At 45.4% G+C, this 20,464-nt stretch overlaps 1 protein-coding gene across 5 annotated transcripts in view; it reads left to right on the top strand.

Moving 5' to 3' along the window:
• The window catches only part of MYO1C (myosin IC), a 207,211-nt gene that overhangs the window by 88,239 nt on the left and 98,508 nt on the right, over positions 1-20,464 (top strand). For all 5 annotated transcript variants that reach the window (XM_075335325.1, XM_075335323.1, XM_075335321.1 and 2 more), the window contains 2 exons: positions 4,873-5,028; positions 15,558-15,673. In XM_075335325.1, the coding sequence (XP_075191440.1) occupies positions 4,903-5,028; positions 15,558-15,673 (242 nt within the window). In that variant the 5' untranslated portion in view covers positions 4,873-4,902. The remainder of the gene's footprint in view (positions 1-4,872; positions 5,029-15,557; positions 15,674-20,464) is intronic.

The following is a 20,464-nucleotide window of genomic DNA, read 5'->3' as shown; positions in this document are numbered from 1 at the left end:
TGTTCATATTTTTTCTCACGCTACTCTCGATGTTGCAGCCTCCACAAGACTCCCAAAGAGTGCGACCAAAACAACCTGATGGACCCATACGTCCGAACTCAACTCTGGTCGTTCCCCAATTGAACTCAAAGATGGAGTCTGTCTCTCTCTCCCTCAGCACTAGCTCCTCCCCCATTACCCAATCCCAACTGCCAACTACCAACTGCGACTGTCACCTACCCTGCAGTCGGTTGTTGCCGGGCCACCTATCTTATCAACAGCCAATGTTATAACCTCATGCCCCTACCAGCACTGTTACATCTATACATTCCTATACTTTACATTACTTTCCTACATAACTTTTATATTTTATCACACATATATATTTAAGAACATTTGGTGTCTTCAGAGGTAGGAACTTGACCAGAATCTTACATCTGCACGCTGCAATTTATTTGATAACAACCAAACTGGACCTTCTGGTACAAAAACGCACCTTGTGCCAGAAAATGCAACAAACAAGCGCATGCGTTATTGCCACATTTTTGTCCCATGCATTTATTTATTTTTTTAGTGAAATTAATGGCTGAAAGGGCTAAAAAAAACGCTGGACAAAAACCCACAAAGAATTGACATGCTACAATTTGTCAACCCAAAACTGCAAGCAAAAAAAAGCAACGCGCGCACAGCATTTCTGAATTCTCATAGACTTTGCTGGGAGAAGAAAAGACATGCAATCTTGGGCAAAATACTGCACCAAAAAACACGGCAAAAATGCAGCGTGCGCACAGGGCCCTAGGAGAAGCCCCACTACCTCTGCTAGCCAATTAGATGCCTCTGTGTCTATTGAAAGCAGCACCTAGGGGGTTAAACGTTCATAGTCGGCGCCATCACCAATCAAAGCCAGCTCAGAAGCATAGTAAGCCGCTGTCACCTGCTGCATTTTCGCCCACCAGGAGGCACTATTCACTTAATTCTCAGAACAGTTAGAAGCCTTCAAGGCAGTCATGAAGGAGTTAATTCACAATGTATTTATGTGGTCATAAGATCAATATTAATAGTCTAGAGGTAATTGGATTGCGGAGCCATCTTGTTGGCATTCTTGTAGAGCAGCTTTGTCAGGCTATATAGCAGTGCACACATGTGTAGCATTGTAGCCAGCCTTATCTGTGGACTTTGCCTTCTTGGCATAATTTTGGGAATCCTGTTTCCTTTCTCAGTTTGGTAACAAATAGCATTCATTATTTCAACTTGGTGTCTTGGGATATTTTATAACCATGTGTACATGTCCTGATTTTTGTTTCTTTCTGCTGCTTTCATTTGCTTAGTACGATATACAGTGTGTCCACCCATATCCTGTCCACCGCCATTAACTTGAGAACGGCGGCAGCTATAGGCATAGAAGTGGTGTCTAGGTATAGTAAAGTAGCCATGCGGTACGCAATGAAACCACCTATAGCGCCACCTGGTGGAAAACAACAGTTAGCATTTTTATCTTGAAAACGGAATGAGAGAGAGAAAAAAGTGAATAAAAAAAATTGTAGGGCATCATCAATTCAATACGAATCGACACCTTGCATACAGAAATGCTATGATATGAAACCCATGACCCCCCTCCCCCTTCCCGTCCAAACATTGAATGCTGGTCACGCATATGGCGCTCATTTAACTTTGATGCTCAAAAGTGGCCACCGTCAGCTGCAATGCACATCTGGACTCTGGACAGCATACTGTATCTTGCTGCACGTTGTACAATATGGTAGGTGACACGTTTGCACAAGCATCTGTGATACGTCGTCGTAGGTCCTGCAATGTTGGTGGAGGGGTCGCATACACCTGCTGTTTGATGTGACCTCACAGAAAGAAGTCCAATGCGGTCAGGTCAGGTGAGTGTGGAGGCCACTCCACGCAGCCACCATACCCAATGAATTTTAGGAAGGTGTCCATGAGGTATCGCTTCACGTCCGCAGCCTTGTGAGTTTTACACGTTCTAATCATAGCATTTCTGTATGCAAGGTGTCGATTCGTATTGAATTGATGATGCCCTATAACTTTGTAATTCACTTTTTTTCTCTGTCTCGTTACATTTTCGAGATAAAAATGCTAACTCCGTTGTTTTCCACCAGGTGGCGCTATAGTTTGTTTCATCGCGTAGCGCATGGCTACTTTTACTATACCTAGACACCACTTCTATTACTATAGCTGCTGCCGTTCTCATGTTAATGGCGGTAGACAGGATATGGGTGGACACACTGTATAAATCTGTTCTACTGTGACTTTTAGGAGTACGGCCCACAATGTCCGGACGGGGGTCCACTCCTGACCTGAACTCGTGAGGGTGCTCCATAGTAGTCAGTAGACACACGGCCAGTGCCTGCACCCTGTTTGTACATGTGCCGTAAAAAAAGGGAGGTGTGAAAACTGCTTTAGGCAGATGTTCAATAATAATGATCATTAAGAGGGGTGGTTTGCTTTTGGAAAATACTTTTTTTTTTTTTTATTGGAAGAATCAACTTAAAATAATCTGCTGACAGTGTTCAGTGCTGCGGCCTCATTGCAGTAAGTGTTCAGTTTTCCTGCAGCGCCTCCACTGGAGAGATGCGGCATTGCACATCACCCGCTGAAACTAATGTATCATCTGCAATGCAGGAGTTTAACCGGACTACCCGAGCTTTCTATTCGGGCTAATTGGTAGTGGTCCCGATTGCGTGGTCTCTATTGTCTGAGAATACCCGATAGTTTATGTGAAAATAGACCTTGTATACCAGACATCCCCATAAAATCTATGGACCGTTTTATTCAGATGGTGATCATTAGCCAAGCTATAGGTTATACGAGGTCTTCAAGATGTGATGTGAAGGTATGAACCCATAGTGCAACATCTGTAGAAGAAGACAATCTAGTTTTAGCCTATTCTGTAGCAGCCTGGATTCAACCTTTACCCCAAATATGTGTTGTGCTGATTCTGTACAGTTGAAGCTGGTTAGAAAACCCCTAGAAGTGTCCGTCCTCCGCTGTGTGCCAGGGAGAGGTATCTCTGGTATGTTGGGAAATATGCAAGTTGCAGCAGAGCACCGCACCCTAATCTGTCATTCTTGTCGGCAACATTTTTTCTTTTTATATTACAGTTATCTTAGCCGTTATCTCTCTGCGCGGTCATGGTTTTTGGCTTTTTTTAACTGGGTCATGCGCAATTTCCAACTTCCATCTTGTTTCCTTGGAGCACGACATTGTGACTTGTCAGCTGGCCCTTGTGTAGGGCTTAGGATGTAGGTTGTAGGATGGTTTCTGACAAATTTGCAATTATGGAAATGTTTAGATCATACAAATATCTACTAACTGAGACAACATAGAAACCATAGTGTGACCGAGTGCAATAACCTTCCTGATGTCATGGCTGTTATAATTTTTACTAATTTAAAGGGGTTGTCCATGCTTTGAAAAAACATTAGCAACAACCAGCGACCTCACAGCAGGGGCCAGGTTGTTGCTGGATGTCACACACGGCAACATCGCTAGCAACATCGCTGCTACGTCACAAAAGTCGTGCCTCAGCAGCGATGTTGCTTAGTGTGACAGTACCTTAAGTCCTATTTACGTTGTCAAGGCTCAGCTGCAGTACCTGGCACAGTCTGCAGATATGCTGGTCTTCATAAAACAAAGCAGACCTGGTTTTATAATCCTGGACATTCCCATTAAATACACCGTGTAAAGGACATTTGCACTGCGAGATGATCGTGAACCAGCGTTGTTTAAAAATGCTCTTTTCACTCTTATTTTGCTGTGTAAACATGCTGGCCATCATCTGAGTAATGTTTTGCAGTGCAGTGTGCATCGCTTTCTTTGGTCTGCCTGGAAACGGGCATTTAAACAACTGGCAGCGGTTACCAGTCGGCAGTTGTATCGGGCAGCTGGTCAGGGACTGGTGTATTAGACCGTGTTCTGGCTGCCTTCCCTTCCGTGCACCAGTTTGTTGCTCTGTAAGTCCTGATTTATATTTGTCATGGAAAATGAACATGCACATTGGGATCCTTCTTGGTGATCGTGACATGTGTAGTTCCCTTATTGAAGTCCATTACTAGTGCAGCCGTGGGGTGATCTCACAGACCGCTGAGCTCATCTACATTCCTCAGTGCTGACATTTCCGTCCTTTCATAATGAGTCTAGCGGAGGAGTTAAATGCTGCACCTTCTGTGCATGGCTCATGTATGTCCATTTTGATGATTTGTCCCTTAGGGTGTGTCCTGAAATCGCTGCAAGCAGATATTTATCCTGGTTATGTGCACAGTAACTATTTTTGTTTTTTAACTTTATGTATACATGTGTAGATGAATACTTGTAGGGACGTTGGCGTTGGTGCCCTGGCGTTGGTGCGCGGATGTGGGCATGGATGCCGGTGCGGGTGCCCTGGCGGTGTGCAGACGTGGGCGTGGGTGCCCTGGCATTGGTGCGCGGATGTGGGCATGGATGCCGGGTTGGGTGCCCTGGCGTTGGTGCGTGGATGTGGCAAGGGTGCTGGTGTGGGAACATGGGCACCGTTAAGTAGTGAAGATCAGAAGTCTAAGCTCTGAGTAAGAGTCTTCATTAAAGTTCCGTTCCCAAGCACTGACCCCAGGGAGCAGCTGTGGGGGGAGCAGTATTAATGTACATGAGGCTTGGCCTTGTAGGTACATGGCTTATAAAAATCCTTGTATGCATCTTGGTCTTGTAGCCCGCAGGTATGTCTGGGCCGGTGTAAAAAGCGCGCAGAGGACACAACCTGGTATCCGTGTGATGTAACAAATGGAAAACTCTACTTTTAGCTTTAATATTTGTGTATACATAGACCTTCCATTGTAGAAATCTTAAAAGCATTTCTGATTTTGTATTTAATTTCTGTGACTTTGTCTTTAGGCTCCAGCTATTGACGGTATCCGGATAACCATGGAGAGTGCCTTAACGGCCCGTGATCGGGTTGGTGTCCAGGACTTTGTCCTGTTGGAGAACTATACAAGCGAAGCGGCCTTCATCGAAAACCTGAAGAAACGGTTCAAGGAAAATCTCATCTATGTGAGTTAATTTTACATATGGTTGTTGCTCGTATATAATTTATCAGCTATCCAGTCTATTATGGGCATACATCCTCCCTCCTATTAGCCAAAAAGGCACAATAAAGGCCATTTTGGCTAACAGGAGTGATGAAACAATGCAATACATAGGAGTCCAGTGCATTTGAGAAGAGCGTCCCCGGCCTTTATCCTTATATAAGGCAGCGTAGTCGAATGATCGACCTTAAAGCCATTAATGTGTAAATTTGGCGTGGAATTACAAAAAGTTGTTTTGGAAAGGGTGACGCTTGAAGTAAACAGGCAACACTTCATGCTGATAGAGGTCGTAGGGACTGAATGAAATTTACATCAGAGCTGATCCGTCATACCAGTAGAGCAGAAAACAGTGACACCTGAAGGAACGCATTGACTATTATAGGGTCCGTTGGGTTTCTGAGCTTGGTGTTTTGGTACTTTTGGTGCAATCTGCAGATAGTTTCTCACAATATAAGAACAGTGTTAAACGACCATTTCTGCCATTTCTAGGACCAGATACATTAATGTATGGATGAGAGCTGCTGGATAATTTCAACTGATCTCAAATCTGAATTGGTCTTTTACTCATGGCTCTTTCCTCAGAAGACTAGAAATGGTGTTGTAATTTGGCTGGAGAATGAGCAGGATTTGCTTTGATTTCTAACCACAAAAGCCGGTTACAGTAGAGCCTTTACCGGCCAATCGTAAAACCAGCTTACCCACGATCCCAAGCAATGCCGATCTGTGTATAGCCGTCGGTGACTTGTCAGATAAAACTAGATGTAACCTCTTGTAGTCGAGAATTCACATTAATAATCACAGCTGCTGTTTGTCCCATGCTCCTGATCATTTTCTATTTCTGCTGTTCTGCTCTATTTCAATATAAACTTAGTTGGAAAATAAAAAAAAAAAGCTATTTGGGAGGACCTCTGTACACTTCATGTTTTCCATTAGCACGGGTGCGTCCACTGCCAGCAAGTCGCTGGGGAGGAGTAGGGCGAGCAGGATGCAGACTCAGCTGAAAATGACAGCAAGAAGTTGGGAAAAAAAAAAAGTTTAATTAAACTTTTGCGAAAGTCCCACATATGCTAAAAGTGCTGCTATACCACAAGTAGGAAAACCATAGGGAATTTGGCACATATGCTCTATGGAGCACTGTGTAATTGAGACTGCATGGTGCCACTTCCATTTATCTTGCCTTAATGATTATTTCTGACTTGTGCATGTGTGTATGACTTTTCACACCATTTCTTTTTAAAAGAATTTGGTTAAATTGATTGTTGTAATAATTAAATGGCCAAAGGTTGATGTGTTCTGGAGTCGGAACAGTTTCAGGGGGCAAGAGGAGAGGTTTTCAGAAGCAGAATTCACACGTGTATGTAGTAAAGATTCTAGTCCATTGCATGCCTGAAATCTGCTTATCCCCAATATTTCTCTAAAGAATTAAGTTTGTGTTGATTAATTAAGTTTGTGAAGAGATGCTTCTCTAATAGAGATGGGTGAACCGTAGTTGTTCAGGTCCGGCAGGTCTCAAAAAAAACCCAAAGTCTGGTTCCGAACGAAACTTGACCCCGGGACCCAAACATTAGTGCTATAAAATGGTGTTAGTAAGGGCTAGGGTGTTGCAAAGCAGGACAATGATACTTATGAGTTTCTGCATGCGCGGCTGTCACACTGTTTCCAGGTCCGCTCATTAAATCTAATGAATATTCAAAGCTTCACCCTCTGTGACAGCATCTGGGCTTGGTTGCAGTCAGACTGCACCTTCACCCTCTGTGTCGGCATCTGATTGCTTACCCTAGCTGTCTAGGTCTCCGAAGTGGAGTGTAAAAATTAATAAATAATTGTAGGGTCCCCCTATTTTGATATTCAGCACAGATAAACCAGACAGCTGGAGGCTGCAGCCCCCAGCTGTGTGCTTCATCTTGACTGTGTATCAAAATATGGGGGACCCTACAAAACTTTTTTTTTTTTTTTTAAATGATTTAAATAAAAAAGAACAAAAGTGGCTTGGTTGTCCTTCTCCCCCCTAATTTTCATACCCAGCCAAGATAAACCAGACAGCTATAGGCTGGTATTCTCAGGCTAGGGAAATCCATTGTTATTGGGCACTCCCCAGCCTAAAGATTGTAGCTTGCTACCACCCCAGAATTGGTGCATCCGTTAGATGTGTCGATCCTGGTGCTTACCTGACTCATCCTGATTGCACTGGTGCAGTGGCAGTCAATATAAGAGGTTAATGATGGCTGTGATTTGTCAAACTGGTACTGGTTTAACGGATTATTGACTTGAATGGTGCCAGATTACTTGATTAACCAGCACTATTGATCTCATTGCCCAATTACTGGAATGTAATGCTGGCCCAGTATTCCAGCATTGAATGCAATGAGTTCACCTGAGGTCACAGCTGGGGTTCCTCAGGTGAACTAATTGAACTCATTACCAGATAAGGTTATTTAATTGCAGACATTTCTGCACCAAATATACATCTCTTGGCAGAAAAACGCACCAAAAGGCATGTGGAAACTGACATCTGTGACCTCAGGTGAACTCATTGACATCACCGCTCTCACAGCTGCGGCTCAGTCAGTTTCTAATATGACCGCACACTGTGCGACCTCATAATGTAGCAGGGCTTGGATCGTCCGGGAACGTCATGTCTGTGGGTTACATTGGACCTGCAGAGGTGTTTTCGGGGTTAATAAATTGGAGAAAGGGTGTGGGGTTTTTTTTTTTTGCCTTTTTTTATAAAGGATTTTTCTGTTTTGTGTTTTTTAGGCCTGTTTCAGACGTCAGTGATTCTGGTACGTTTGTGCTTTTTTTTTCTACGTACCAGAATCACTGACATACGCAGACCCATTATAATAAATGGGTCTGCGCACACATCAGTGATTTTTTACTGACTGTGTCTCCGTGCGGCGTACCTGCGTGTCCGTGATTGCCTCACGGAGACATGTCCGGTTTTTTTTTGGCATCACTGATGTCTGACGGACCACGCAGTGGTGTGACCTGTGAAACACGTGCCAAAAAAAAACGTGCATGTAAAATAAAAATCATTTTTACTCACCCGGCTCCAGCGACGCTCTCTGCATCCCGTGCAGCCTGCTGCTTCTGAGCCGGCTCATTACTGTCGTGCATATTCATGAATGCACGACACAGCCGACCCGGAAGCAGCTGCTGCGTGGGTCAGCGCCGGCCGGATGCTGCACCTCGGGAGCGAGCACAGGTGAGTTGATCTCTATGTGCAATCATGGACAACGGAGCCCGGATTGCACTTAGACAACCCACATGTGCCGTGAATCACGGCACACGGAGGGACATGTGCGTGTTTTACACGTCGGTGAAGAACGTCTATGTTTTTCACTGACGTGTAAAACGGGCCTTATGTACACAATTAGTAATGGCGGGAAGATAATAGACCTCTACCCATTACTAATCCAGGGATTTGTGGTAGCTGCAATTTTTGTTTTTGACAAATCACAGCTGTCATTAAGCCTTTTTATATTATCCCAATTGCCACCACTCCAAGGCAATTGGAATGAGCCAGGTAAGCAGGGATATAAATTGGGGGATCCAATACTGATTTTTTTAGTATTTGTTAAATCATTAAAAAAGTTATTTAGGGTCCCTTGTATTTTGATATACAGCCAAGATGAAGCACACAGAAATGAATGTGTGAACGAGGCTCAAAACTGTTACTTGTGACTGGTACTATGCTGAAACATTCACCATGTTATGAAGATTTATGAGGCTGCTTGCAGTATTCTCCACTACAGGCATGTCTTCTTTTTGGCACAGGACACCCTCGTTAGGCGGCTGTAATTTTTAGTCTTTGGTACCTTTACCTCACGGTGGGTGCGGGGGTCCGGAGAGAGCCTTGTGTCTCCTACAGCTGCAGTAAATGACAGCGTGGACCTGTAATGGACTAGTCTATAAACAAGCTTGACTTAGTCCAGGCCAAAACCTAGTAAAACTTACCCTGTAGCTATATAATGGTGATGAGTCACGTACCTTTAATCCTGCAAGGGATATTTCTTTTATAGTTTCAATAAAGCTTTGCAGCCAAAAACTTTAACCATTGAGTGACGGCTTATAAGTCTTTGCACAGCTTATTATACGCTGTCTCCAGCTATTGGTCATCCTGTCCTAGCAGGCAATTCACCCTAACTGTCTACTTTCAGTCCATCGTGCTTTTTATGGTCTCTAATTGTGAAATCAAATGGGTTGGGTGTTTTTATAAAAAGTTTTACAAAATTTCAATACAGACAAAACTCCCTGCCCACTCCCACAATGCACCAAAATGTCAAGTACAGAATGATCTGTCATGTACAATATTAAGAATATTCCTTAAACACGGAAAATGGTCTCTCATTATTGCCAAGTTGTGAAGAAAAACTGCAACAAATTAACCATGGAAAAAATGGAGCACTTGCCTTAGGGTACCGTCACACTTTAGCGACGCAGCAGCGATCCCACCAGCGATCTGACCTGGTCAGGATCGCTGCTGCGTCGTTACATGGTCGCTGGTGAGCTGTCAAACAGGCAGATCTCACCAGTGACCAGCCCCCAGCCAGCAGCGACGTGCAAGCGACGCTGCGCTTGCACGGAGCCAGCGTCTGGAAGCTGCGGACACTGGTAACTAAGGTAAACATCGGGTATGGTTATCCGATGTTTACCTTAATTACCAGAGCACACCGCTTAGCTTAGCGTGTGCAGAAGCAGGAGCCGGCACTGGCAGCGTGAGAGCTGCGGAGGCTGGTAACGAAGGTAAATATCGGGTAACCACCTTGGTTACCCGATGTTTACCTTGGTTACAGCTTACCGCAGGCTGCCAGACGCCGGCTCCTGCTCCCTGCACATTCAGGATTGTTGCTCTCTCGCTGTCACACACAGCGATGTGTGCTTATCAGCGGGAGAGCAACAATAAAAAACCGAACCAGGGCTGTGTGTAACGAGCAGCGATCTCACTGCAGGGGCCAGATCGCTGCTCAGTGTCACACACAGCGAGATCGCTAATGAGGTCACTGCTGCGTCACAAAAACAGTCACTCAGCAGCGATCTCAGTAGCGATCTCGCTGTGTGTGAAGTACCCCTTAGGCCTTGTGCGCACGCTGCATGTTTTTTCTTCGTTTTTGAGGTGCAGCTCCAAAACTGCATGCATTTCCTTCCCCAGCAAAGTCTGAGATTTCGTTTTTGCTGTGCGCACGTTGCCGTTTTTTCTGGCTGCATTTTTGTGGTGACCACCGTTTTGTCCCTTCGTTTCGGAGGACTGTTAGATCTATCTCTTGCTGACTCTGGGTCGGCGGGGGATTGATCCTTGGTATCTGGCCAGATACCAGTCACCCCTGATCGTGGCTCAGTCACTGCCTGAACCTCACAGCGGGCAGTCAAGTTCTACGGCGCTCGCTGTGAGCTTCAGATGTAGCCGTGCTGGAAGTGTCTTGGGACCTCGTGTGGATTACATCAGACCTGCAGGGGTGTTTTTGGGGGTTAATAAAGTAGTGAAAGAGTGGTTTATTTTGTCATTTCAAATAAAGGATTTTTTGGGTGTTTATTTATGTTCACTTAGATTAGTGATGGGGGGGTTCTCATAGATGCCTCCTATTACTAATCTAGGGCTTAGTGGCAGCTGTGGACTGCCATTAACGCCTTATTACCCCGATTGCCACCGCTACAGGGCAATGGGAAGAGTCGGGTCCAGCACCAGAATTGGCACATTTAATGGATGCGTCACTTTTGGGGCGACCGTGGGCTGCTATTATTAAGTTGGAAAGGGCCAAACAACCATGGCCCTTCCCACCCTAATGTCAGCCCCCAGTTGTCTGCTGTACCTTGGCTGGTTTTAGAAAAATGGGAGGGACCCCATGTCATTTTTTTTTTTTAAATAAATCAAACAATTTAAAAAAAAAATGAATAGCATGGGATCCCCTCTATTTTTCATAACCAGCCAAGGTACAGCAGACAGTTGAGGGTTGCAACCTGCAGCTGCTGTTCCTGTGCTGGATATTAAAAATGGTGGGGACTCCACATCATTTTCTTACCAAAAAATAATTTAAAAAAAACAGCTGGCCAATCTAGCTGTCCCTCTATTTATCGAGCTATTCTGTTATTTCTTTCAATCTGTTCTTTACTATCTATTCTATATGTTCTTTCTATCTATTTTACTTAAACGCATTAAGCAAAATCGCGGCAAAACGCATGCGTTTTTTGGATGCGTTTTTGCAGCGGGGGTCACCACAAAAGTGCAGCATGCGCACTAGACTAAATCTGTGGGGGGTTTTTTTTTGTTTTGTGCAGCAAAAATGTATAACATTGATCAGAGATGTGAGTTGATCTGATAGCTTGCAGGGATTTCTGATGGTTCGTTGCCATCACAGTTGTCAGTTGCCTGTGTCGTCCTAATCTTCAGGCTGTACAGGTTGCTGTAGACCGGTCTGCACTGCAAACGGTCTAAGGCTATGTGCGCACGTTGCGTTCTATTCCGCAGTGTGTAAGTCACTGCATATGCATCTCAGAACGCAGCCGAAAAAGATGTGTTCTGAGACTCATTCGGCAGTACGCAACGTGCGCACATTCCTGGAGAATTCATGCGTTTTGGATGCTTTCTCTGCCATAGAGTGGGAAAAGCATCCAGAAAGCACATTTTTGACAGTGCAGTCCCACTCTGCTCTGCAGCATCCCCATAGACTTGCAGCAGAGCCGAGTGGGACCACACTGTCAAAAAAAAAAAAGCATGGCTGGCTGCGAGACAGAGCCGCGCAATCAGAATGAACTCGAATGAACTTCACCCGACTTCATTGTGATCGCGCGGCTCTGTGCGTTTGCCGCGGCTTGATTTGCGGTCACACGTGAATGACTCACCTGTGATCGCAAATCCCCTGAGTGACTTCAGTGAGCCGCGCGTTCAGCTGTGCTTTCACTCAGGTTACTCGTGGCCACAGCTGCAGTCCTCCACCTGAGAGCGGTGGCTGCGAGTAACCTCAGTGACGGCACAGCTGATCGTGCGACTGACTTCAGTTGCTGCATGGAGGTCACAGGAGCGGCGGTGTTGTACTGCCGCTCCTGTCATCTTCCGATGTAGCAGAGCTGAAAGAGACGTAGGACCTTGCGTGGATTACGTCGGACCTGGAGGTGTTTTTGAGGGGTTAATAGTGGTGAAAGAGGGTGTTTTTTTGTCTTTCATTACAAATAAAGGATTTTTTGGATGTGTGTGTTTATTTTCTTTAACTTACAGGTTAATCATGGAAGGTATCTCGGGGAGACTCCTGCCATGATTAACCTAGGAGTTCGTGGCAGCTATGGGCTGCTGCCATTAACTCCTTATTATCCCATTTGCCACCGCACCATCTAATGGATGCGGCAATTCTGGGAGGCAGCTGGCTGATAGTTAGGCTGGGGGGCTCCCCATAACGTGGAGCTCCCCATCCTGAGAATACCAGCCTTCAGTCGTGTGGCTTTACCCTGGCTGGTATTAAAATTTGGAGGGACCGCACGTCGGTTTTTTTTTTTTTTAATTATTTTTCTTTTTTTTTTTTTATACTGCTAGATATAGACACGCCCACCAGCGGCTGTGATTGGTTGCAGTGAGACAGCTGTCACTCAACGTGGGGGCATGTCTGACTGCAACCAATCATAGGTGCCGGTGGGCGGGGGAAGCAGGGAATAAGAGATGGATTAATGAGCGGCCGGCATTTTCAAAAGAGGAGAAGACGCCACAGTGTGAACGCCGTGCCGGTGATCGTGGATCGATGAGTATGAGAGAGTGGGTGGGAGGGAGAGACCGACTTGGACAGAGAGAGATAGAGACAGAGAGAGAGACAGACCGACCGATAGACCTGCCTTTGTTATGTCAAAAAAACATGTGGATCGCATAAAAAATTTTGGCAGTGTTTTTCTACAACTTATTGATTTCAATGGGTGTAGAACGCTGCCAAAACGGACAAGAGTGACATGCTGCTTTTCTGAACGCAGAGATTTTGTCAAATTTTTGACAATCAAAACGCTGCGTTTCATAAAGCATCGTGTGCACAGATTTTGCATGATTGTTATAGACTTTGCTGGGGAAGCAGAATGCATGCATTTTGTCAATGACACAGTTCAGTTGTAAACGCAGCAAAATACGCAACGTGCGCACATGGCCTTATTTAGTTTCCTGCTTTGTAAATGTAGAAGTTACATTAATACTGGTATATTGGGGGGATTGCTGTAGAGTATATGTAATTTCATAATAAAAGCTTTTTAGTGGCTCTGAACCAAGATTGTTCCTTTAATTATACGGTTGAAATCCCACAAATTAAAATGTGGTGTGTAATTATAGGAATAAAAAAAAATCTGCTTAGATTCGAGCGACGAGCGCCACCGCCCATCTTGTTGCCATAGGGTGGAGGCACTTGTGAACAAATTACGGTAGATCGCACATCTAAATGTGGCTGCTGTTTCCAGGAACCTGTCGCTGCGCACACAAGGCCTGCTCCTTACATGCTGGCAGGTTTTTATGATCATCAATAAACGTCTCCTCTTTGGGGGTCGTCACCAGTCATGAGCATAGGGGTCCTGTGCTGTCCTACTCTAAGCTCAGGGGGGGAAAGAGGCTTTGCTCCTAATTCACCTTGAAGCCCATACAAGTCACAGAAGCCCAACACTGACCATTCATGGAATAGGGGAAAGAGGGGTCTCAGACTTGTACAATCTACAAATCAACTTGTCGGAAAAGAGAGGTGTTCCTGTTCGAGGAAAGAGATCGCACTGAAAAATCAGATCACTAGTAGAGTATAGCAAAATGATGACATGCGTTAGTATTGTTCCTTATAACCATCAAATCATGAAGTTGGAGGGTTGACTTAAAGGGGTTAATTGGCATGAGTGACTGGTGCTCTGCACCTGCTTATTTCTGATAACCTGGTAAATATCCATAAACGTGACCTTGATGGCCGCACGGAAGTGACAGGAGCCGGAATACCCCATTTTAAATGAAGCAATTTGCAATTATCAATACATGTCCAATTATTTGTTTATTTCCTATGCAAATTTGTGTCTTCCTCTAACAGAGCCCATGTATTTGTGTGTTAGGAAGAAGTAGGGCACTGTAATATAACTGCAGTGTCCAGTTTACAGTACGGGGCGGGCAGACGGTGACATGCGAGCCACACAGACTAATGATCAGTATATCTGGGTCAGTTTAGTCTCTTATATGGGGCAATGAATGGAGTAAATCATGGGCTCCGTCCTATTCCTGCCCACTGGATGAGTGGAAAGGAAGGGGTGGTAAGCATAAGCACCCCCAACACTGCAACATGGGGGTTTGCTTAGTGGGTACAATTATCTAACAGTTTATGTATTGTGTGCCCAGGGCACTGTGTAACGTGGGCCTTCGCATGAAAGAGGGTCAGTGACCATTGTTTAGTGATCCAGCTAATTACATTGTGAGTGGATGCTTAGCTACCCCGATGGCGCTGCCACAATGTACAGACAGATAATAAAAAAACAAAACAAAATGCTATACTCTATTCAAGCAAAGGCATAGACTTCTCCCCCCCCCCCCCCACCCCCACCCCGCTTCTTCAGAACACTAGCAGAGGGTCCTGATTAGTGTCTGGCTGAGCTTCCCATACTCTCCTGTCCATATCCCGTACGGTTATTTTCTGTTACTCCAGACATGAGAATGGCATCAGAAGAGTGGTAGGACATTTTGCATAAGACATACTGTATTTAAAGGGAATCTGTCACTAAGTTTTGACACCTAATGTAAAAGTAGCATAATGTAGGGACAGAGCCCTGATTCCAGTGATGCATCTCTTACTAGCTGCTCAGTGTAAGTTTGATAAAATCGCAGTTTAATCCGCCTGAGATTATGACAAGAGGACAAGTAAACCTGCTGCAATGTAGCCCTCCTTATTTATGAGCACTGTATAATCCCACAGACACCACTGATTGGCTGCTGTCTGCCCATGTACATTGTACACAAAAAGCTGCCAATCAGTGGCGTGTGAGGGGTTATACTGGGCTCAGCATTCAGAGATCTGCAGCAGAGAAAACTAATTTTATCAAAATGACAACAAACAGCTCAGTAAGTGACACATCGCTGGAATCAGGGTCTCTGTCTCTACATTATGCTGCTGTCAGATAGGGGAGCGAAAACCATCAGGTTGATAGATTCCCTTTAAGGGGTTTTCCCATGATAGTAAGTTATTCCTTATCCATAGGCTTGGGGATTACTGGCTAATAGCTGGAAGCTCGACTACTGGGACCCCCATAGATCCTGTAAACAAAGCCCTGAATGAATTGATCAGATGTGGAGCATGAGCCCCTCTATTCCATCCGTCCTCTGGGTCTGGCGGAGATAGCCAGGTACAGTGCTCAGCTTTTTCGGGGAGTCCTGTAGCCCCTGAATGGAGCGCGGTCCTCACCCCTGCTGCCCCCGTTCTCCTGGCTCTGGTGTTCCAGCAATCACATTTACTTGCTGTAAAAAAAGAAACATTACTGTATATTCTTACTGTCTTTATATTTCCTCCTCAGACTTATATTGGATCTGTGTTGGTGTCAGTTAACCCTTACAAAGAGCTGGAAATTTACAGCAAACAGCACATGGAAAGATATCGTGGGGTCAGTTTCTATGAAGTGTCCCCTCACATGTGAGTAACTACGTTTCACTTTAATAAGGAATTTGAAATCAAATGTGTAATACTCAGTGATGTAAGGAGAAGTGAGGTTACCCAAAGTGGAAATAAATCCTTCAGTGATCAGCAGACATGCCCTCCCACATCATACCAGGGCTGGCTGGGTCCGCCAGAACAAGGGTCACTCTGGTTTATAGGGGTGGTCATGTTTAGGTGACAACCCTTCGTCTGTGTGTACTCATGAAACGTTGAAAGCTTAAAGGGAACCTGTCACCAGTTTTTTGATTATTAAACCAAAAATGTCACCACCTGCAGCTCCTAGGCTGCATTCTATGAAGGTGCACCTTGTTGCTGCCCCCCCCTCCCCCCCTGCAGACCCCAAAAAGAACTTTACAAAATCCCACCGTGTTGTATGCTAATGAGCTGTGTTGGCCAGATGGGCGGGCACTATTTTGGCTCCTGTCCCTCCTTGTCGCCTTGTTCGCCGTCCTGCTGTCATGATTGACAAGGATAGCGCCGCCGCCGTCGTCATCCCACGCTGCTGTCCAACTCTAGTGCATGCGAAGTTCTCTCTGCCCCTATCACGGGCCGAGCAAAAAAACAGTTTACCTGGCGTGCGCCGGTGATGTATCTGCGCAGGTGTGACATCATGGTCGGGTAGGAGGATGACGCTGCTGTCATGCACAGTGTCGACCATGATCTCGCGCTTGCGCAGGTACATCACCAGCGCGCTAGGTAAACTGTTTTTATGCTCGGCCCGTGATAGGGGCAGAGAAAACTGCGCCTGCACGAGCCTTGGAAAGCAGCGTGAGATGACTGCGGCGCCATCCTTGTCAATCATGACAGCAGGACGGCGAACAAGGCGGCAAGGAGGGACAGGAGCTGAAATAGAGCCCGCCCATCTGGCCAACACAGCTCATTAGCATACAATATGGTGGGATTTTATAAAGTTCTTTTTGGGGTCTGCAAGGGGGGGCAGCAACAAGGTGCACCTTCATAGAATGCAGCACAGGAGCTGCAGAAGGTGACACTTTTGGTTTAATAGTCAAAAAACTGGTGACAGGTTCCCTTTTAAAAGGGATTTTGTGAAATGAAACCTGTCATGTCCTCCATTACATTTATATATTACTAAATACTCTCTCTAAAAAGCAAATTTATATGGTCTGATGCCTAAAAACAGACTTTATAAACTGTGTTTTTAATAAGCTAATCAGGAATTAAAGTAGTCGATGGGGCATTTTGTTTCCCCGGACTAGTCGGCCCTCTCCCCTGGGGGGTGTTGCTAGGGTCCTAAAAGATCAGGGACCCGAGCCCCAAAATAAACATCTTCCCATACGATAATAATAATAATAATAATAGTAATAATCTTTATTTCTATAGCGCCAACATATTCCGCAGCGTTTTACAATTCAGGAGGCTCATATACATATACATATCATATACATAAACATATACAAACAAGTAACAATTATAGAAGATACAATATTTAAAGGAAAAAATGGCAACCCTGCTCGTGAGAGCTTACAATCTACAATGAGGTGGGGGGAGGGGCAAGGTACAAGTGCTTATTTACAATGGCAGTCCAGCCATCTCATGGGGGATAGATAATGGCTTCCTGGACCAGTTGGCCAGAGCCTTGAGATGCATTTGGGTGCCATGGAGTTTGATGTGGAGTTATTTTGTGAGACGTTGTAGAGGGATTAGGTGAAATTAGTTTGGCTAGGGAGTGTGATAGGCCGCCCTAAAAAGATGTGTTTTTAGGGAGCGTCTGAAGCTGAGTAAGTTGTGATTTGTCCTAACTTCTTGGGGTAGAGCGTTCCAGAGGTTTGGTGCAGCTCGGAAATAGTCTTGGATTCGGGAGTGGGAGGTTCGGATTAGTGTGGATGTTAGTCGAAAGTCATTTGCAGAGCGTAGAGAACGGGTGGGGTGATAGACAGAGAGGAGGGTGGAGATGTAGGGGGGTGCTGCACTGTGGAGAGCTTTGGGGGTGAGAACAAGCAGTTTGAATTGGATCCTGTGATATATGGGCAGCCAGTGCAATGACTGGCACAGAGCAGGGGCATACGACCTCCCTGCCACTTAAAAGATGATTTATACATAGCGTATATAATTGTAGAATACTACTGTTGCTAACAATAAAACATACTATACAAAGATTACCAAAATTACTTCTATCCAAGGCCAAAATACTACCGCCACACAATGTCCTCTACCATTACCACTACACAGTAAGTACATAATATTACAATATAACCATTACCTCTACAAAATACCTCCCATAACACACGCAAAGACTAATAATACCAGCATACACCTACCATAATGACTGAAATGCATTAAGCAATTACTAAATAAGAAAAGAAAGTGTTATTAAAAAGACTGATCTTACCACCATTTAGTGACCATATAGTGATGATACCAGTCCTGCCAACCACATTACTGAGATTATAGTATAGTGACTTCCCTTTCCGGATGTTATGATTTGCAGACAGCCAGCATCATTGCGCCAGCTCTCTGGAATCCCACACATGGGCGCAGCTTTCTGCACTAACATCATAGCGCCTCTGAAGCCGGGTGTACGCTTCATGAGGTGCACTGTGGAAGTCCAGAAGTGAAACCACAATCTTGTTCACGTCTTGACATGTGCAGTGCATCTCTCTGAAGCCGGGACACGTACACCTGGCATCAGAACAACTATGATCTAATGGTAAGGCTATGTGCCCACGGGACTCTGTACCCGCAGGTTTTGCAGCGGAAAACCTGCGGATTTATCTGGATTTTCTAGATAAATCTGCAGGTTTTAGCAAGTACAGACACTCCCCATGTTATCATATGGCACATGGGTAGTGTCTGTGTCCATGCTGCGGTATGTGCGGCTGCAGATGTCCCACAGCACAGTAACTGCATGTCAATTATTTCTGCGGAAATATATGTGGAATTCCCTGCCCTCCACTATGGCGATAGGGCCGGGACCTCCACAGGTAAGTCGCATGAATGTCCGCAGGTTTACCGCAGCTATTTCGCTGTACTACCGCAGCTATGAATAACTGCGGTTTCCGGGGAGCTGCTGCGGGAAACCTGCGGCCGTACCTGCGGATATATCCGCAGGTACAAACTCCCGTGGGCACATAGCCTATGTGCCCACAATCAGGACTCACTGCTTCCTGAACGCAGCGAGTCCTGACCTGTGGGGCCGCGAGTCTCCTCCGCAGGAGACCGCAGCTGCTTGTACCCACGATCAGGGTTCAGTGCGCTGCGGTCTCCTCGGCTGTGTTCTCCCTTCGGAGGACGCATGCGAATCCGCAGCAAACAATTGAAATGCTGTGGTCTGGAAAGATGCATCGCAGGTCAGTGTTTGCTGCGGAAAAAAACACAGTGGGCACGTGATTTCAAGACATCCTGTCCACCATGCTTGTACTGTACAATGCTACGTTTTGGACACAGCTGAAGCTTGCTACATCCAAAACGCAGCAAACACTGATCGTGGGCACGCAGCCTTAGTGCAGAAAACTACGCACATTTGTGGAATTTACAGAGAGCTGGTGCATTGACGCTGCCTCTGTGAATCATAACATCCTGAGAGGGCCGACTAGTCTGGGGAACTAATTCCCCATCAACTAGTCAAAGGGCAAATTAGCACAGGAAAAGCGAAGCCTTTAAAGACTGTTTTTAAACTTTCGATTAGGTGTCATATTAATGCTGATGGGTGAGAGGGCATGGGGGACATGACAGGTTCCCTTTTAATGCACTTATCATTTCCGTTGTTCATAAGATGTTGGGTAACTTTTAAACATATTTTAAGTTACATTTTTGTAGTGTGGACTATCTCTTTAAAGAGGACCCATCACTTGCCATGTAGTTTATTACCCGGTGTAAATGCTGCTGTTGTCGTGGATCTGGCCTTATTAGTAACTGCGCTTCTCCATTCCTGAGATGTGGTCCCCTCCTCCCTGTATGTAAATCTAGCCATATCAGCCAAGTAGGTGTCCTCCTCATCTCTTCTCTGTGGGCGTGTTCTTCAGGACCACTGCAGATGGGTAAAAAAAAATTTGATTTATATACAGTGAAGATGGTGCCATATCTCAGGAACAAAGGGTGCAGGAACAAAAGGAAAACTGCCAGATTCAGGAGAACAGCAGCTAAAATCTGTATTCAATAATAGGCCGGGGGTCATACTTGTATATGACTCGTGCGAGGATCGGGTCGCATCACCGGGCACAGCCTGCTGCTCTCCGGACAGGAGTGTGCAGATACATTTATTTCTATGCAGCCGCACGCTCCTGTCTGGAGAGCAGCAGCTGTGCCCGGTGATGCATCTCGATGTGTGACCCCCGGCCTTACTGTATTACTGAGACAGGAGATGGCAGCGGGTACTGGTTTATGATGACGGGAGTAGGGAGGAGCAAAATGCAGAGCCCCTCCCCCTCCACTCTTTCCTATCTACATGGCAGTTGCTATGGGTACAATTCTATCTCCTATCAGTAATGGGAAAGTCTTCACTGAATACAGATTTTACCTCAGAACTGAGAATTTTGATAATGACTGATCAATTCTGGCAGAGAAAGGAGGAGATGTGTCTGATCAGAAATATATTACAGAGCTGCTTAGTTTCAAGTGTACCATTGATTTAGGAAATAAATAAAACACTGATAGTATGGGCGGCATGGTGGCTCAGTGGTTAGCACTGCAGTCTTGTGGTGGCTCAGTGGTTAGCACTGCAGTCTTGCAGCGCTGGGGTTCAAATCCCACCAAGGACACCATCTGCAAGGAGTTTGTATGTTCTCCCCGTGTTTGTGTGGGTTTCCT

This window comes from Anomaloglossus baeobatrachus, chromosome 2 (genome assembly GCF_048569485.1).
Source record: "Anomaloglossus baeobatrachus isolate aAnoBae1 chromosome 2, aAnoBae1.hap1, whole genome shotgun sequence".
In the NCBI taxonomy this organism is placed as follows: domain Eukaryota; kingdom Metazoa; phylum Chordata; class Amphibia; order Anura; family Aromobatidae; genus Anomaloglossus; species Anomaloglossus baeobatrachus.
The sequence above is the reverse complement of the archived record's forward strand: the minus strand, read 5'-3'. Positions and strand labels throughout refer to the sequence as shown.